Source organism: Stegodyphus dumicola, chromosome 6, assembly GCF_044657685.1.
Source record: "Stegodyphus dumicola isolate Sdum_Otavi_A_Nest chromosome 6, ASM4465768v1".
Classification (NCBI taxonomy): domain Eukaryota; kingdom Metazoa; phylum Arthropoda; class Arachnida; order Araneae; family Eresidae; genus Stegodyphus; species Stegodyphus dumicola.
In genome coordinates, this window is record NC_140773.1 from 74,742,621 (window position 1) to 74,759,463 (window position 16,843).

General features: G+C 32.3%; 1 protein-coding gene across 11 annotated transcripts in view; it reads right to left on the minus strand.

The window, feature by feature from the left end:
- The window catches only part of LOC118192223 (multiple PDZ domain protein-like), a 1,451,385-nt gene that overhangs the window by 653,566 nt on the left and 780,976 nt on the right, over nt 1-16,843 (minus strand). For all 11 annotated transcript variants that reach the window (XM_085818535.1, XM_085818539.1, XM_085818542.1 and 8 more), the window contains 2 exons: nt 6,094-6,267; nt 123-587 (listed from right to left, as the gene is read on the minus strand). In XM_085818535.1, coding sequence (XP_085674661.1) covers nt 123-587; nt 6,094-6,267 — 639 coding nt within the window. The remainder of the gene's footprint in view (nt 1-122; nt 588-6,093; nt 6,268-16,843) is intronic.

Genomic DNA, 16,843 nt, shown 5'->3' on the forward strand with positions numbered 1-16,843 from the left:
AGCATTCAGATTTGAATTTATTGAATTATGAATGCCAACAAATAATGCTACTGGCTGACAACAAGAAAATAATCACAATTTAAAACATGCAAAAATAATTATATATTCACATTGATGCTTACCTGATAGTCAAGGATGCTAAAACCTAATCCCCTGTCTCCTTTCATTAATTCAATAATTTGAGGCTCACTACTCCACATAGCTAGCCCAGTGAGAGGTTCTAGAGATCTCGATTTTAATTTAGAAAGAGCAGCCTCCATAGGGGGTGAAGAAGCTGCTGAAGTTCCAATAGCGAGAGAGCCATCAGATTTTGCTTTGACTAATCTTTCAGATGTTTGTGTAAGCGATGTAAGGCTGCCCCCAAAAGGTCCAGAAAGCATACCACGGCCCACAAAATCAGGAACAGTTGATAAGTCATATTCCATGTGGTACGGATGAGAATAGTTGGCCTGGCTCAAGGACGGAAGTATCTCCTGTTCAGCAGGTAGCAACTGACGAGCACATACCATTCTCACATGCATTGGAAGTTCTTTCAAAGTAGCTACCACACCATGATGGTTCATGCCTAGCAGTTTTATTCCATTTACCTAATAAAATAAACTTACAAATTAAACAACAAAAATCAAAAGTCCACATAAATAAATTATCATTAAAGTTTAAAAGTGTAAAACTTAGCAGAATGGCAACACTTTAAATAATTATTATTTCAAATTCAAATCTATTCTAAACTTAACAAAAAATTATTCTGAATAAATTCAGTGCTTATGTTTAATGGATTAGTTTATTTAATTATGGCAAAGCATGCGAGGGCTATCTACCTAAGGGAAAGGACACCTTTGTGGAGGACTTCTTGCTCATACATACCGGGTGGCCATAATTAAACTGACAGTGCTCACAGTGTTCTGTAGCGCTATCTATTTGCGAGAATGATGCTACATTTTGTAGGAAGATTAAACAAGACGGAGGACGAAGGATTCCGCGAGAAAACAAATTAGTTCCAAAAGTCACCACTAGGGGAATATTTGGCGCTGTCAATTAAATGTCAATATTTTATCTATTATAAAGGAACAAATTATGCAAAGAAACTAGAAAAGTGTTTCTTGAAAAGAAATTACCTCTGTAAGTTTGAGACTACTAACACAGAATTCAGTTTTCATGCTGACAGATGAGCATAAATTTTTGAAGACTGACACAATTATAGATGCCATAAGTAAGAAGCCATTGTATAAACCCCAGAGCTGTTCCAGTTGGTGGGTATTTCTGAAGAAACTATTTATTGAATACCTCACAGAAGGATACAGATGGCAAAGCACTCAAAGACTTTCTGCCTAAGAGAAGGGATGCCTTCATGGAAGACTTTCTGAGGGAAACTAGCTCATATACATGTTACACATGAGGAAAGCCAAGAAAACATCCATGCAGTCAACCTTTTCATCAAGATTTGAACCTCAGTCCGAACTACCAGTGTTCAGTGACACTACTGCTCAGCCACTAGTGGGCCAAAATACATACAAGTAAACGAGAAGAGAAATTATGATTAGATGAAAAGAATAAATAAATGATCTAAGGTTTAGAAAAAATAATATATTACTAACAAGTTATTTAAAATTTAAATGTGTATGCTGAAAATACTAATATTATTCAATACAGTTCAAATCTTAAGCAAAATATTACATAAGCAGATTAAATTCAGAAATATGCAACAGTTTTCCCTTCAGCTTAAGTCACGTATAAAGAATTGGGAAAAGAGATATCAGGACAAATCAGAATTTCATAATGGAACTGCACAGAATGGTGATGGTATCAACAACTGAACAGAGGTGTCCACAAAAGATATATAAATTTAGTAGAAGGTATCAAAATGAGGTAACCCAGAAGTATGAAATTGAATTCCAAAAATTTTTTAAGGGACTTGAATTTACATTATGTAATAAAATTTGTTAAAGGGACTTTTATTTAAATCATGGAATAAAAATTTTCAAAGGGACTTTAGGAATTTATTTCATGATTTAAATTCAAGTCCCTTGAAAAAATTTCAGAATTAAATTTCATACTTCTCATTTTGATATATTCTACTAAATTTATATTAGGAGATAATATAATCAATATTTCTTTAGTAAATAAATTATTATTCTCTTATTTTGCAGGTATTGTGCAAGTATTAGAACATTTTTTTTTCCCGATTTCAATGAATTTCAGTTCATTCAATGTATATATACATACACTAAGCAAAAGGGACAAAAGACAGAGGACCGTGTTGCACTGTTCAGATTTCTGAGCCTTGATCACTGAACATGAAGGCTACATGCTCTTTGTACCGAGATAGGGGTGGCAATCATTAGAGGCAATTAAACTATAAAAGAAATCTTAAACAGAGTATGAAGTTGAAAGGCACACTATCTTTCTGATACATTGAGATTGATGAACTAATTGTAAAGATTGTAGAGTTACACAATAAAATTGAAAATGCAGGAGATTAGCTATCAATAAAATATGTAAAAGATGGCTAATAGGTATGCTTGTAAACTTTATGAAGGCAGAGGTAATAGTAATAATATTAATAATAATAATAATAATTTACATGTTTACAGCTCCTCAATTACCTATTTTATGGCTTATCTTTTTGGCTTGATTCTTTATTTGGCAAAAGGAGCAGGTTTTCAAGAGACATTCCTCTAAGGGGAACTCAAAAGTCTAGCCTTAAGTCCTGCTTTTTTCAACTCATTTTAGGGTAAACAGACTTATTAATCTCAACAAACAAAGTATAGGTGGAAATAAAAGAACTAAGGTTTAAAGGCTGGTTACCATATAATCTGCATGGATAATGTGAATCATGAATCCAGCTCATAAGCCAAATGAGCAGTACAGATCTCAGCCAGTACAACAAACAACCTCAGGAGAAGGAAGGCAGAGGTGAGTAACACTTGCTGAATTTTGGTTAAAAAAAAAAAAAAAGATACTATGATAAGGAGATCAGTCAAGAAATACCAAAATGATAGTGGGAGAGGAAAATTGTGAAAATAAAAATAGAGGATCAAAGTTATACAAGAAATGGGGATGCAATAACAAAAAAAAGGAGGATACAACAATAGACGGATTTTCTGGCATTCTGCTGAGAGGAAAGCTCAGGTAACCAGAACATTTTAAAATTTTATAATTTTTTAACAAAAAATTAAATTAATGAGAAACTTGTAAAACCATTTTAAAGCATGTACGGGACTATGACACAGATATACATTTATACAGTCAAAAGTCCTTAATCTGGACATCCATAATCTGGAATGATCTATAATCCGGACCTCAACGGTACAAATTTTCTGCGCATGTGTAAATGCATAATATGTTTACGCATGCACATTTAATGTATAACAGACGATATAAGCTAAACTAAAATTATCTAATTATCTATTTCAGTTAATGTTGCAGATTGCGTTTTTCCTTAATCTTCTAACTGGATCCGGTTATTATTTTTTGCAGACTGTTAGAGCAATTTTATAAAAGTAAGCTTGAACTTTTGATTATGTCAAAAAGAATTTCCGATTCTGGAGCTGCCAAAGGATCTATCTACAAAGCGAAAGCATGTTTCGATGTCTATCAAACAAAAAGTGGAATTGCTGCAAAAAATTGATAAAGGCATATTCTTTGTTTCTCTAACCATTCCGAAATCTGTTTATCAATTTCATGCTGCTCTGCAGGGGGGATGAACTGGAAGTTGATCTGTCAGCACTATCCTTATTTTTAGGGCAGATGTTTTGATTTTATTCGGCTTATAATTCTTTACTAAATGTAGTGTTTCATCTCGATGTACTCCAATATGATTTAAATCAATTTCCTCGTCCTTATAAATATCACGAATACACATAAAATAGTTTTCTGGTTGCAATTTTCTAATTTCGACTATGCGTAATGTACGCTTTACGCATGTGCACGTTGAAAGAAATGCTTAATAAAGTAAACAAATAAATATTAAGCTTTTTTTTTTTTTTTTTTTTGTAAATTTTGATACTGTTTAGATCATAATGGCTCTTTATTTCATAAATTACGGTTTCATATTTTTAATTTTATAATTTCTGCATGCCATCTTCCCAGATTTAAACTGATGATCTATAATCCGGAAAAACCGATAATCCGGAATCGTCCCAACAAGACTTTTGACTGTAATACCTCAAATGCGAATACAATTACACCACTCTCTTTCAGATAGGGAATACAAAGGAATGGAACTCTGTTCAATAAATAACTCTGTAAACCCCTTTGCCAAGAGATCTGCTTTTTCATTATCACTAATATCTATGTGGTATGGTATCCATTGAAAATCTACAGTTTTACCATTCCTATTTAGTTTCCTAATATCTCATTTTATTTTTGACACAAGAAGAGGCTCAGAGTGGTGCTGAAGAGCTATTGTTTCTATGGCTGACTTAGAATCAACAAAAATGATGGCCTTCATAAGACACAACCAAAAAAGTTGCATAAACTTCTGCAAAGTTTGAAAAATGTTGACCCACTGGGGGCATACTGTGAAAACAGTTTACAATATACACCTGCACTAGCAGCATTATTCATTCTAGAACCATCTGTAAATACATTTATCCATTCTGGTTCAAGATAGCTATTGTCTGATAGTGACAAGGTATTTGTTTTTAAAAAAATATCTAGTGTGTCTTTTTTTCTATTTTCATCCAGTTTTAAATTATAGGGTATTTTCCCAAACTCCATTAAGTCAACAATTATATTAGTATTTTCAACAGGAATATTTAGGCTTAAATCATCCAAAGGTAAAATAGCCCACTGCAGAAGCGGTGATCCCATTGCTACATGATATCATGACTGCTTTATGCAGCTAAAGATGTGTTCAAGTTTAATAATTGATTCCACAGTATATATGGAATTTTCTTTTACCGCCAACACAGTAGCAAAAAAAAAAAAAAAAAAAAAAGGGGGGGGGGAGTATAAGGATAATAATCACAGTTCAAAGTCATTTCTCCAAATAATAGAAGTGAAACATGCTTTTAGAGTGACTGGATGGACATAATACTTAGAGTTCACATTAGTTTGATTTATTTTATGGGCTTCAACAGGAATATTTAGGCTTAAATCATCCAAAGGTAAAATAGCCCACTGCAGAAGTGGTGATCCCATTGCTACATGATATCATGACTGCATTATGCAGCTAAAGATATGTTCAAGCTTAATAATTGATTCCACAGTATATATGGAATTTCCTGTACTGCCAACACAGTAGCAAAAAAAATGGGGAAAGTATAAGAAGAATAATCACAGTTCAAAGTCATTTCTCCAAATAATAGAAGTGAAACATGTTTCTAGAGTGACTGGATGGACATAATACTTAGAGTTCACATAAGTTTGATTTATTTTATGGGCTTTCACCAACTTGGCTAATCTTTTGGTCTTCGTGTTAACTACAACTGCATAAGACTTAACACTATAAATCATAAAATGGCACAAATTATACAGCTAAATATCATGATTTGTTGAACACAGTTATAAGTTTAATGTTTTTCAAGCATAAATTTGAAAATTCAATTAGTGTGTTGATGGTTGTAAACAAAGTCTCACAGAATTCTAAAATTCTTGAATATTTTCAGTTAGTTTTTATTTTTTTAAATACAACTTTTATAATAGAGTTTTTCCAAAATGCTTTCAGTAACTAATGTAATGATATGAATAATACTTAATATTTCAAGTGAAACTCTAATTTGAATCTAGCATAATTTATCAATCCTCAACATAATCTATTCACTGGCAGAATGTTTCATATTGTATCAACCCAAACACTATTAACTGGGAAATAATTATTAATCCAATACACTAAAATTGAAGAATATTCTTATAAAAATGTATTTTAGATGTCATAAAAACAAAAATTATACCACACAGCAATATAAATAGGGTAAAGCATAGGAAAATTTATTTATATGCTATTTTCAATATTCAATTAAAGAAATCAGAGGCAAACAAAATGGAAAATATTAATAAATTTATGTTTACTTTATTTCAGTAAATAACATCAGGTTTATGTTCAGCCTGTTTATCTCAGTTTTGAATATGAGTTACAAAACTTGCACTCACTTCTAATAATTCATCCCCTCCCTGCAAGCGGCCATTGACACCAACTGGCCCATCAGGTAAAATGGATCTTATATAATGATGAGGACGAACTTCTTTTCCATCCTCTACTTCTACGGTGCCTTCTAAACTAATACCAAGACCACCTCCTTCACGGAATTTTGATAACTGAGCAACCTTTAAGCAAAACACAAAATTAATAAATATTGAAAAAATACACCTTTTCATAACAGTACATTAACATTTTGCATAGATAAAAAAACTGGAAGAGAATTATTTAAGAGGTATCTTTTACAATGTACAAAGACAGAAATACATGTTGATGGCAGTGATCGTATAGTAAACATGATTTGTTTTTTAAATTATCACAATAAGGTTTGTGCAAATTATTTGGAGGGTGAAGATAAATAATATTTACTTAGGACTAATATTTTGAAGGGTAAACACTATGTTTTATTGAATGGATATAAACAATAATCTTCTGCTGATGCAAAATCATAAATGTCATAGGGAATAACAAATGAGAGAAAAATATATTAATTGTTATTAACACATCATGATAGGCATAGTCAAGTTATTTAAAAATTAATAAATAATAGTTGCCTTAGTAACTAACCATGCACAAGCACTTACCTTTAACATTCATGCAAAATGTTTCTGGATTTTTCAATAATTATAAAATATTCTGGAGTAAAGGGGAATAAACATACAATTAAAATATTTCATGATTGCATATGATCAGCCATCACTAAGTGCTTAAAATATATTAAATTTCAAACTTAAACTCTATTTTATAAGAATTTTTAAAACTATTTTATTGCCTTTGTATTGAAAATAAAATTACAAACAACAAAATATTTAACTATGCAGATGTATTAATATAAAAAGCATATAAATTAAAACAATAATGCTTCAGTTCAATTCATGAGTATTAGCAAATGAACTGCAGCTGAAGAAAATTTTGTTTAAGCTTATTTAAGAGATACTTTAATACGGTTGTTATTTACTCTAAGATAAACTGAGAAAAATTTCAACAACTAATAAGGGATTTGACAATGTTTATTTGATGGCACAATGTGGTATTTTTCAGAATAACGTCTATAGCATAGTGATTTATTGTTATTTAAAACATATGCATGGTTTTAATTTAGGTTAAAATAACATGCTGAACAAATATGAATTTAACATGGTTATTTAATCAAAAAATCAGCGTTATATTTGTAAATTTTCACAGGAATATATTGAATGTTTGTGAAAATTTGTAAACATAAAGCTGATTTTTATTAGTGCTTAGTGGAAACTGCTATCACATCAGTAAGCTTAAATTCAAATTCCCATCAGGAATAAGAAATTTTTAATTCCCATGCCTACCCAAAAGTCTATTTATTAGGTAAGAAATTCTCTTATACTATTGTCCCCCACAGTGCACATTCTTAAAGTGAAATAATAGTATGTTGAGCAAGCTCAAAATGTCACCACAGGTCAAATTAAAATAATAGATGCATTCATCTCATATTCATAATCCCTTAAACCCCATCTACATGAGGAGATGTATCGAACATATCAGCATTTATTTATACAGAAAGATTTTGTATCTATGTTCCTCTGAGCTACTAAGCCAATCAGTGTAGACAAAGTAGATGATACGAATTGCATCCTGTAAGAATCCTGCATCATTTACTGATCTTGTAATAGACAGAATAATTTGTAACATGTTCAATGCCTTTAATTTTCAGTTATTTTTAAAAATAAGTTGTAATAATAATAGTAATAATACACAGAAGGCTTAACAGCAGACAGAAAGTAACAGTGATTAAATGCAGTAAAAATGCAAAAAGTGCAGAGTATGAAAAATAAATAATATATATATATATATATATATATAAGAAAAAATCAATGAAGCAGAAAAAGAAAACAATTGTGAAACAAAATGCAGACATATATAAAGAACTAATTAAATTGGAAATTTTGGACTTGAAAAGCCTAATAATTGCACTGGTTATAAGTAAGAAAATAAAGAATTTATGAAGATTAATAAAAATAGTAAACTGTAAAGCAGTTAAGCAAAAAAATTTTTAAGGCTTGTTTGTTAAAAGTAAATATTCATTAAAAGTAAAAATGTTATGTTAAGAGTAAATATTGAAACAATTATTGTTATTAATTGGATATTGACTTTTCAACGGGAACAAATAAATTTCCCATTAATTCACAATAATCAATAGAAGCAAATGTGTTTCATTGCCTTCCTCTGCAAAAACAAAATCAAGTCTAAAAAGATAGTCAAAATTGATTCATAATTAAGTCAAGAACAAAAGTAAAAATTTAAGTAAAGATTTAATTAATTAAAATTGATGCATGATTCAAGTCAAGAATAAAACTCAAGTAAAATTTTAAGTAAAGATCTAAAAATTCCTGCATAAGAAGACCATTCCCCGACACATCAGCTGCTTCTCATAGTTATTCAAAAATTAAATAAACATAAAAGTAACACAATAAATGTATAAGAAATAAAAAAAATAATGTAAGAGTCTTTGAAATCAACTAAATAATACATGAATAAGGTCAGAAATGAATTAAATTTACCTTATGATCATTTTCCAAAAGGAGGAAATAAATTGATTACGTATTTGATTCCTATATAGCATAAAATATAACACATACTGCTAAATTGCTCATAACTAGATTCATAATACAGCACTTTTTTAAGTACATGAAACAAGAAAATTTTTTTTATCCTTTTTACAAATAATGTAAAAAATCTAATAATTATATTTATATACTTAATGTTAAATTATTATGTAAATAATTAATTGATATAAAATTTTATACATATTAATAGTGATTAAGTTATCAGGTTTTATTGAAAATTTCATGCTTTGTATCTGGTGCGATTGCCATGGTATTTATCCACAAAGAGTATCTGGAAAAAGGAAAAACCCTCAACAGTTAATTTAAAGTGTATAGGAAAATGCTAGTCTGTGTTGATACTGCTATCAAGGAAAAACGTCGAAATAAGCTCCGGCACAAAAACGTAATGTTCCATCAAGATAATGCAAGACCACACGTGTCTGCATTCACTGGCTGGACTCTATACGGACTCGAATAGGATCTTTTGCCACACCCACGATATAGCCCCAACATCGCTTCCTTTGGACTTCTACATTTTTTCACACCTACAGCTACAACTTGCTGGTGCTATCTTCAAAGGACGTCCAAAATGAGGTTGATCTGTTTTTGGACATATGGACCACCAAGTTTCTAGGCTGAAGGCTTTGAAAAACTACCAAAATGTTGGCAGAAAATCATAGATTTGGATGGTGATTACTACCAACACTAAAGGTACTGCTTTCATTTTTTTTTTAAACTTTAATAAGTATGCTTTTTGGTGGAAAAATTTTGTTACAACCAGATATTATACACTGCATGCAAAAATTTTAATAATTTCTATATTAGCAGAACTCTGTTAATTAAAGAAACAAAAAAACATTTATTTTCAGTGGGCAATATCAGAAAATAGCCGTGCAGAATTTGAATTCACAATCTCCTGGTTCATGGAAAATTCAAATAATTTTGTAAATGTGTCAAACAATCAAGCCAGTTAGATCTAGTCCCAGTGTTGAGAAATAATTAACGATAGAAAATCAGAAATATAATCAAACACAGACAGATGAGGAATTAAGCTTTTCTTGTTTGTCAGACTTCTTGAAAAATAAGAATATAACAATTCTCTTAAACAGGAAAGAATAGTCTAACACAGGGTCAGCAACCTGTTGAAACGGAAGAGACAAAAGTTACAATTTACAAAATTTCCCAATTTTTAATGAGCCACTAAAAAGTTTCGTTTCAATATTATACTTTTGCTTATATATGTTTGATTTTTGACTTCAAATTAACGGCTTTACATACAGAATAATATATATATATGTGATGTACCAGCTTTTGTCTGGAATAAATAGATTGGTGAAGAATCATAAATAGTCGTAGCTTAAATTATCAGATGATAAGTTTAAAAAAGTTTATTCAGGACGATAAAGTTTATTCAGGAGAAATAGCAGTTACAAAATCAGATATCCAGATTAAATAAAAAGAATTACTAATAACTTTTTGTATGAAGTTTACTACATCGTTATATTAAAGAAAAGCCCCCGATATTCTTTTGCAAGTCCTTTTATAACCTCTGGAAAGGCAGAGTTTCCAAGAAATGACGTCAGCCTCGTCAGCCATTCCAGTTTGCTTTAAATATTTCCAGAACATTCAATACTGTACGTGTAGAAAAGGTGGGAAAAACAACTTGACTATGGGGCTGTAGATTTAATTTCACGTACTTTCAAATAAGAGACCATCGCCATTAAAAATGAAAAAGAAAAATGAAAAAACATACAGTTAGAAATTTAAGTGTAATCTTGACTATGGAATTTTATTATTACATATATATATATAGATAGATAGATAGATAGAGAGAGAGAGAGAGATAGTTACATCAATTGGAGCATTGGCTTTGCATGCCTTTTGAATGATGGACTAAATCTGGCTTATAACTTGCTTTAAGTTTCAAGCACAGCTCTAGATTTTTCTTTGTTAGTTGATTTCTAACGTTACATTTTATTATATTCATGCAAGAGAACGCTTGCACGCACAAATATGTCGACCTGTAGATCGTCAGTACTTCATATGTCAACTTCTTCACCTCACTGTACCATTCTGGAAGACTATTCCATGCCCCGAATATAAGGGCCTCAATACGCGGAATTTCGTTTAGAGCTGTCCTCTTGTGCTGTTCGATGTGCATGCATTTCTGGACCTCCAACTCTTCTAACTTGCTTTTGAGTTCTGTGAACTTGCCACTCCACAAGTCTTTGGTTTTCAAATATAGCAGTTGCATTTGAAGCGATCCAGCATAAATTCTAAATGTCTCATTGTTGATACCATTTGTATTTGCGTTGAGAGGATATACTATGACTGCAAGAGTACTTTTGTTTGTTTTGAATTGCTCGAATCTGTCAGCGAATCCATCCTTCGTGTTATTTAAAGCTATGTTGAAGTACTTCATGTCAATAGTCGCATTGGTCTCATTGCGATATACTTCAGATTTTTAAAATGAATTAATTTACCGCTCTCCATGTCTTTAACAAAAATAAGGTCCGTAATTTCGCGCGTATAGTCCGCGGACTCTCTGTGTTTAAAATGCGAATTTTTGAAACTGCGGACTATCCACCAGTGCGGATAATACGCTGGTTGTTCACGGTTAAAATTCCTAAAATTTAAAAAACACACTGTCGTGAACTGCCGATGATCAAATATAAAAAAAGCGGGAGATTCCAAGTATCCTTCGCACTGTTTTAGCACAACTGCCAGGAGGGGGAAAAGTATTTGATGCGTCAGCTCGGTTTTTAGGAGCCATAGTAGCAAGTACCTGGAGTACGAAAAAAAAGCGTGATTCGTTTACTTATAGCATGGTTTGGCAACACCGAGTGGGGTCGAAGGTCACATTTCATTACCACTTATCACGAGGATAGCACGTTGCACAGTATTTTGTTTTCGTATTTTGTCTTTCATCTTCGATAATGTTGATGAAACATCGCCGGAGATTTACTGCTGAGAGGTAGTTGAGAAAACTGAAAAAGATGGAAATAGAGAAGCAGGCCGTTATTGTTTTAATCCTAGTATCCAGTGCACACGGGATTTGACTACTTTTGGCGACTTTATGATGAGCAGTGAAAACGGGACATATATGATGAGTAGTTAACGGGTCATTCAAAGAAAATATATAGTTAAACACAGTATATACTATGTGTATAGTATATATACTATGCGTGTATAGTATATATATATAGACGTTCTTTGGATCATTTTTGGTGTTGGCGATAATTTTCAAAGTCGTGCCAAGGCTGCACTGTATACTAGGATTCTACTCCGTTATTTTGAAGTGGACAAGAAAGCGGTGAGAAATTTGCGCAAACAAAAGGATGTGTTTAAAATGCATGGGAATATTGCCATATTAAAAAAATGTAATTTCGGACGTATAGTCCGCGGACTATCTGACAATTTTTTAAATTTTTTTTATATAAAATCATGTCTGCGGACTATACGTGCGAAATTACGGTAATTTGTTTTCGAAACAAACTACTACTTCAAGCAAGGTGTAGGCTGGGTTGCTCTTTTCTTGCAGTTTTAGAATTAGTTCATTTAGTTTCATAGTGGTATTTACAATGAAGTAGAGGTTCTGCAGCCGTTTGTCTTTTTCCAATTCGGGATGGTCAATGCTTTTTTCATTGAGGAATATTTTTATTTCACTCAGGCAGAAAGTAAAACGTTGCAATAAGTTACCTCTGGAATACCATCACTCTTTATTGTGCAGAAATTGGTCAGACAACTGGTTATCTGTCAAGGAAATCTTTGAACTGGTGATGGTAGAGTGCTTTTGCAAAACGCTGTTAATAATCTTAATTACCAAGTTCATGATCTCAACTATTTCGGCCAGAAATGTTTGGGCACAAAGCACTTCTTGGTGAATTACACAGTGAAACGTTAGAATTTCATGTTTACTTTTTTATGAAGAATTGATGTTATCCCTCTATGTATTCCTGTCATACTTCTGGCTATCTCAGTTGCTATCAAAGCGATTTTATTTATATCGATTCCATTGTCTTCCAGGCATTTTTGAACAAGCATTTGCTATATCTTCTCCGTGAAAATTTGTCCTGAGAGCGATAGCAATCCTACAGTTCTTTGTTTGGACCTTGGGAGGACATATACCCTACGAAAAGGGTAACTTGTGTCGTGTCTTTTATGTCACAAGACTCATCTATAGGAAGTGACAAGGCTGAAGCCGGCTGAATGTCTTCCACTTGCATATGTGTTACATTTGAAAACATCTTAGCAGTTCTATCTTGTACTGCTTTTGCAGATAATTTCAAATCTTTGATTTTTTCCCGATTTCTGCTTTTATTTTAATAACACGAAACAGTTATTCAGATGCACATATAAAACAATCTTTGACGTATTTGACGTGAATGGTTTAACTCTTTTTGCAATTTCTAATGATACTGCAGAGCTTGGCAGATTTACATTACTGGAAGATTGTACCCAGTTACTTAGCGTGGAACTTTTTTTTTTTAGCTCTTCAAGAGCTTTTTTCGTGTGTCCTCAGTTGGATATTCACCAGCAAACTGGGTATATTTTGTAATGAAGTGTCTCCCCAAATTCGACTTCTTATTGTGTGTGAGTTTTTGGTGGCAAATGAGAGAACACGGAAGGCCATCTGTGTTGCATATGAATGCAAACGACTCCACTCAATCCTGATTGAATTCTCAGTTTTCTTCTTCAGTTCTCTTTTTTTTTACCAGCTGCCATGCTGACGGCGGAGCTAGTTTAAATTAACAGTACAGAAACAATGGTTAAATTTATTTCATTACGGTCATGTTAAGCGTAATTAATGATTATGAAAATAAAAGCTATTGAGAATTTAGGTACTTAAAAATATATTTTCTTATTTTTTAAAGGTTTTGATAATAAATTATTAGTTTTTCCATATGGAACTCGAGAGCCACAAGTTTACATCAAAAGAGCTGCAGGTTGCCGACCCCTGGTCTAGCATAATTAGTTAACACTAAAAAATACTCCCCCCCCGAAAAAAAAAGCAAACTTGCACAGCTTACAACAGAAAATCACTTGAATCAAGGTAAATAAATATTCTATTTATAAAACAATGAATTGGAACTTATGATCCAAAATAAATATTGCATTACAATTTAATTAAATTTGTTAAAATAATAATAAAAACTACAAATGTTTCAGGGCATGTTATTCAGTAAGCTAAATGCAGAGAGGAACTGCCACTGTTTTTCAAATGTGCGATTTCCATTTAATTCCTGTTGCAAATAACTTTTAATTTATGATTATATTTCCCATTTGTATTTTGCAACATGTGTGGCAACACGATTTTTATTTCTTGTTTTCGGTAATGTTTTCAGTTGTTGCCACCTGTTTACTTTACCCTGCTTACCATGTAACATTTACTGTGCCTATAAAGATTTTGTATTTCAATATATGTTAATCCAGATGAATTTCTGCTTATTTGTCTCCATTCCTAACTTTAGATTTCTTCAGGTTATGGCCCCTAGCATGCTATAAAAAAATTTTAAAAAATTTAGAAGCAAAGTGGAGATAAACATTAGCAGCAGTTCATAAGCCTTACGTGAGCCGGCAAATTAGTAATAATGAAGAATAATGACGAATCTGCAAAAATGTATGTTTCTTGCACTGTAAAGCCGTTATCACATTAGCTGTTTGTTGCCAGGACAAAACGCTTGTAGCAACAGTTCTGAGAAACGGCCTTTGGCGAAATAGGGTTACCATCTTCACTTGGCAAACAGGCTGAAAGCCAAACAAGAATCAGTTATCGCTCAGATTGGCGAAAGTGACGTTTCCTTTCAAGTGACATTTGCTTCTTCGTGTTGTTTTGTATCGCTCACACGCTTTTCGTTTTAAACTTTATTGTTAATAATGGAAGATAATAGAAAGGTGATTGCTATTAAGTTAATCACTTTGATCTCCACTCTGGCACTTCATGTAACAGATAAACACACTTCTGGTTATAGAAATCAATTACATCAGTAATAGCCAAATTCTGTATACACTCTAAGAATAGTTTAAAAACATGTGCTGGATAAGTCTATTTATCACACATCGCTTATGTGTATTTTCTGTTGTCTGCATTTCAATGAAAATTTGATGGCTCACTGGAAAATTTGTGACCTGGTAAAAGCATTTTCTGACTAACTTTATGGCTCATAATTACTGTTTTGTCCATTCAAATGACAAAAATCTATATGGCTGATATTTACCTCCTCACAGCCAGCAGATACTATTTATCAAAATGAAGATCAAATAAAGCATATGAATACATGAGCAATCAAACATGTGCGAGTTGTTTACTGTCCCATAGAACACTCGATAATATACCTAAAACACATTAATTATACCAACTCTAGAAATTAGGTGTTCACATCATGAGTTTGTTTTATGGTTTGATTTATTGAGATTACAGCAAAGCACACTAGGGCTATCTGCCTAAGGGAAGGGATGCCTTCGGGGAGGACTTTCTAAGGAAAACTGGCTCGTATACACGTTACACATGGGGAAAACCACGAAAGCTTCCATTCAGCCAGCCCGTTCGCGGGATTCGAACCTCGGACCGAACTACCAGTGTTCAGCGACTTTACCGCTCGGCCGCTGGTGGGCTCAGTTGGTTTTATGTGATTACCGCAAAGCCTCGAGGGATAACAACAGGAGGGATCCCTTTGTAGAAGATTTTTTAAAACTGGCTCGTATACCAGTTACAAATGGGGCAAACCAAGCAAACGTCATGTAACCAGCCCGTTCGCGGCATTCTAACCTGAGACAGAACTACCAGTGTTCAACGACGCTTCGGTCACTAGTAGGTCCGTGCAGTTAATTGGAAAGTGCAATTCATTGTGTAAACAGACATGAAGGTGATAATCAGTTGTGCGCTGTTTTAAGTAATCAAATGTTATAAATGCACAGCTGTTACATTTCTTATTATTTATTAGTCATGTTTTTATTACGTAGATCATACGTATGATATAATTATGAATTAACCCAATAACAAAATGTATACACTCTTTAGTACTCAAATACTCATCAATTATTTTTCAACTGATTATTACATACCCATAATAATTTGCAAAGAACTGATAACTATAGTTCTGCCAATTACATAATCGTTATCTGAATTAAAAGTAACTTCAAATAAACTTCTTGGCAATGTTCATTTTTGTATTCATACATACATATATATATATACACATCTAATAAGTCATATATTTACATACAGATAGAGAGATGCGATGTTTTAGAAGTTGTTAATATATATTTATTAGTATTAATGTAATGAATAAGATTTATATTAATGAATGTATATACAAATGTTTTTCATCATGCATAATAATAAATCCATAAATTTTCAATGTTTCAATAGGTAGCATTTCCAATAAAAGTATAGTTTCTAATGTATTTATAATTCAAAAAGTATTTCATTAATAACATGAAAATAATAGACAAATTTAATGAGTATTCTCATTATTACATAAGCTATGCTTTTCTTTTTATGCCTCTTTTATGCTGTTTAAAATGTGTCACTGATTATGCAGTTAACAATTTAAAAGATAAGTAATTAGGAGAAAAGCCGCGCATATACAAACGGATTTAAAAAAATTATTCAACTTAAATTTAAGAAATAAAATTCTATTATATAACAGTGTTATAATACACGATCAGCACGAAATACGACAAATTTGGCGAACTTTTGGCTACGAACAATTTGTAAACAAATCCGAAATGCAAGAACGTCGTAAAATAATGTCAACTCTGAAATTTCTACGATTACATATTTAATGAATATATACACATTTAAAAAATGACTCAGGCAGTTGTATTACAACAAAACAGCAATAATTAAATCGGCCTCTATTTCCACCGTCCATCACTTCACAGTGAGAGCCATCGCCATATTGAAAGTTACCTAGATCCTTCAGAAGCTGACCTTTTGTCTGATTGGTTGAACGTTCGAGGAACACGTCTCCGGCCGGAACATTTTGGGAAAAGTTCTAAAATGTTGCTCGTAGCCGGGACACGTTCCTCCTAGCTAGACGAAACATTTCTCGGAAGCCTGCAGCTTAAAGCCGTGCTACTAGAAACTCGTTTCTCGGAATTGTCCCGGGTAAGCGCGCGC